Source organism: Poecilia latipinna, unplaced genomic scaffold, assembly GCF_001443285.1.
Source record: "Poecilia latipinna isolate Pla-1442-1.1 unplaced genomic scaffold, P_latipinna-1.0 Scaffold37, whole genome shotgun sequence".
NCBI lineage: Eukaryota > Metazoa > Chordata > Actinopteri > Cyprinodontiformes > Poeciliidae > Poecilia > Poecilia latipinna.
The window spans coordinates 810,693-814,363 of record NW_015112653.1 but is presented as its reverse complement, the minus strand read 5'-3'; the positions used below and the strand labels follow the sequence as shown (position 1 = coordinate 814,363).

General features: G+C 37.8%; 1 protein-coding gene across 5 annotated transcripts in view; it reads left to right on the top strand.

The window, feature by feature from the left end:
- Positions 1–2,609, top strand: part of uggt2 (UDP-glucose glycoprotein glucosyltransferase 2) — a 47,260-nt gene extending 44,651 nt beyond the window's left edge. For 4 of the 5 annotated variants that reach the window (XM_015044943.1, XM_015044932.1, XM_015044964.1 and 1 more), the window contains 4 exons: positions 647–761; positions 862–978; positions 2,077–2,218; positions 2,391–2,609. In XM_015044943.1, the coding sequence (XP_014900429.1) occupies positions 647–761; positions 862–978; positions 2,077–2,218; positions 2,391–2,416 (400 nt within the window). In that variant the 3' untranslated portion in view covers positions 2,417–2,609. The remainder of the gene's footprint in view (positions 1–646; positions 762–861; positions 979–2,076; positions 2,219–2,390) is intronic. The other variant, XM_015044954.1, reaches the window with a different exon arrangement.
- Positions 2,610–3,671: the final 1,062 nt, after the last annotated feature.

Here is a 3,671-nt window from a genome sequence, read left to right as displayed (position 1 = left end):
TATATATATATATATATATATATATATATATATATATGAATATACAGACTATACATCTAATTGTCATCTTCTGTTTTGTTTTTTTGTTTTTTTCATTAAAATGTGGTTGTTTTTTTACCAGTTCTATAAAAATACAATCAGTAATTTGCTTTGGGTGTTTAGTGCTTTTGAGTTGGTTTTTGTTTTGTATTTGTGTTCTAACACGGAGTTGTTTGCAAAAGTGCTATAAAGTTTATCTTTTCCCATCAACTCTGGTTAGTTTCCCTAAACCCTGCTAAAGTAAAGCATTCCCTCAGCATGATGCTGCCACCAAGATGTTACACTGTGGGAATTATGTGCTCAGTGTAATGTGCAGTGTTAGTTTTGTATGAAACAATGTCCTAAACAAAGTTGAGGCATAGTCATGTCACCATGTGAAATGCATTGGTTGTTACACAAAGATTGATGTTTTCAAGCCTTTTTGTCTAATTATGATGATTTTCTGCTTACAGCTGATGAAAATGCGACGTTTAAGATTATATTATTACATCAAAACCAAAAGAAGACACATTTTTTTGTGGAGAGATAACAGCCTCGATTGAGCATATATTTTAATTTATTTGATATAACAGTAAAATGCATCTTTTTCCTTTGCCGTTTCTCCCAGCGCGCTCTATGTGGTGGATTTAAAGAAGTTCCGTAAGATTGCAGCCGGAGACAGACTGAGGGGTCAGTACCAAGCTTTAAGCCAGGACCCAAACAGTCTGTCAAACCTGGACCAGGTGCATAAACCCATCCATGAGATTCAATAGACACTAACTGGTTATTCATAAGAATTTGTATTTATAAACGCTTTAATCATTTACATTGTTATTTTTTTAGGACCTTCCTAATAACATGATTCATCAGGTGGCCATTAAGTCCCTTCCTCAGGAGTGGCTGTGGTGCGAGACGTGGTGTGATGATGCCTCTAAAGTTACAGCTAAGACTATCGACCTGGTGAGTCCTGGTAACATTTAAAGTGTATTAATCTCTCTGGTCTTTAACTTTTTGTTGCTAAACGTATCATTTTGATATCTATTGCTGACCTTTACCTAAGGCAGGCTGACCATATAAAACATAAAAAGCATGATAATTTTGGTCAATATTGAAATAATTAGTTAAAAGGATCATTCACTAAGTTGTTCCTCCTTAGAAGTTACTGATAATCCATTCAAATGTAGGGTGTTATTAAAAAAAAAACCCTAATAAAATAAGATATTCATTGCCCTAAATCTGATTTAATCTGAGAGGATGAGACATGAAGAAACTCCACTTATTTTACTGTTATAGACAAAAAAAAGAATAGTAAGGAATTATTTTACTTGCAGTTATTCAAGCAATAAAATAGAACTTGAATACAAAAGCAACAAAGACATGAGAAATGCTTTGGGTTCCCAATTGTCTGAGTTCACACAACATCCAGTAAACATGCAGACTTTAATGGTTTGTACCTGCATAAAAAGATGCAATTCATGTATAACCTTAACCAATGCATTGTGATACAATTTGACTTTTTACATCTATTGTAAATTGTCAGTGTACTAATTTAACAAATACACATATTTATATAGATGTTCATTCATGCAATAAACAGGTAAATTCTTCAAGTTAACTCTGGATTTTCTATTTCTTTTATCAGATTTAGTCTGTTTTTTTTTTCTTTTTTCTACAAAGTCCTTTTTACCTTTCATGTTGCAGTCCATTGCATCTGCTGAGGCACTATAATGTTTGAGTGTATTCCCATCCACTAATGTCCACAAGGCACTTGGCATTTAGCAGGCAACCAGGCAATCCTGCAGTGTCCTAAACTAATTTGGAGAATTACTGGATGTGCTCCAGCGGACTGAAATAGGAAGCATTGTCTCACTGCGGTGTAGGTCACCACTTGGTAACTCAGACACAAGACCGGGCATAATGTCCTTTTAACCAAATTGGAAATCAAATTGGGTGCAAATGCCTGTCGCAGACTGCCCTGGGAACTGGGGAGCCGACTTGTACGGACAAAGTGCCACTGGTGATGTGTGAGCGATGTGTTGGTCTGTTTTTCTGGTGCAGTGCAATAATCCTAAAACCAAAGAGCCCAAGCTGATGGCTGCAGCGAGGATCGTGCCTGAGTGGGTAGATTATGACAAGGAGATAAAAGAAATGCTGAGACGAGTCCAGGAACAGACTCCAGCCCCCTCACTACATAAGAAAGGTAAAGGAGGAGGGAAAAGACGTCCTTCCACAACGCTTTCCTGTTGTATTAATCAAACTGCAGCCTTTGTCTGTTATTCTTCGGCACGACTTAACCTTTTCCATATCTAGATTCTTTTTTTTTTTTCTCTCTCTCGTATTAAGTGCTCATTTTCGGCATTTCTTTCCTGCAGCAGAGAACCGGCGGGATGAACTTTAGCGTCTGCCAGAAGCATGGTGAAGAGGAAGCAGGCAGCACCTTTTTGCACGCAGGCCACCTGTGAAGCTTGAAGACAGACAGTTCCAGCTAAACATAGCTGTGGAGTGTTACATCCCCAGCCGGATGAAGAGGATGTGATATTTTCAGAGATGTCATTTCTGCTTCTGAAGTCGGTAAAAATCTCACAAACTCAGCACAGGATTTAATTGTGAAAGGGCAGCCAGAAACCCACGGCTTGAGGCTCTTCAGCCAGACAGCAATTATTGGAGAGTCTTGGAAACGCAACGTTCAAAGCACCACATCATGTTTGTTTTAAGGGAAGCATTTGGCATATGTTGCACTGTACTAGTAGAGAAGGCACATTTCTAAGTATATTTCAGTATTTAAAACATAACAAACACACCTGTCTTGTTATTGTTCTCTATCTGAACCAAGTGGAGACGATGTTGCCTTCGTCTGTAGTGCCAAACCAAAGTCGACCGTTATTAGATTTCACAAACTGCATTATAGACAGTCCGCCTTTTGTTAAACTCCACCCACCTATGACTGATCACTCCTCACTTGGCAGCTCCAACAACAAGCTGCATGTTCCAGTAGTTCTTACCTTTTTATCTGTCTGTTTTCTCAACTAGCAGTTCGCATATCACTCCCTATTTCCTAATAACACAACCATAGAAATCTCACCGCAGTTACCTGCTTTTAACTGGTTGTTTTTAAGATTTCGCAGCTAATTTTTTGTCACATTTTATAAATGCAACTACATCGGTTGTAGTAGGTTATCTTTACAGGGGAGAGAATTTAAGCTTGGAAACTCGAGATGCATGGATGGACATAACTATATAAGAAACAGCATTAAGTGGTCCGATTGGGGTGACTTACTTGGTAAATTCAGATAGCATCATGTAGGCAGCAGGGAAGGTAATACAGTCTTAAAATACAAAGATTTTTTTAACAGTCTGTTTCCTTTTCAAGACTTAGAAAATATGTTGATCCAGATCCACACTATTCTTATTGAATTTAGTCCTACATTTTTATAATGGAAAGCTTGAAGAATGGCTTAAACTAACTCATTTGTGGATTTAAACGTTAGAGCAGGGGTCCCCAAACTACGGCCCGCCTCCACATTTGGTCTGGCCCCCTGAACAATACCAGAAAGCATCCAGATTTTTTTATTTTTATTTTTTTTCATTTAGCGTATTTTCCGGACTATAAGCCATTTATATGTGAAATTTTCTTCAACCACCAGGGGGCTCTT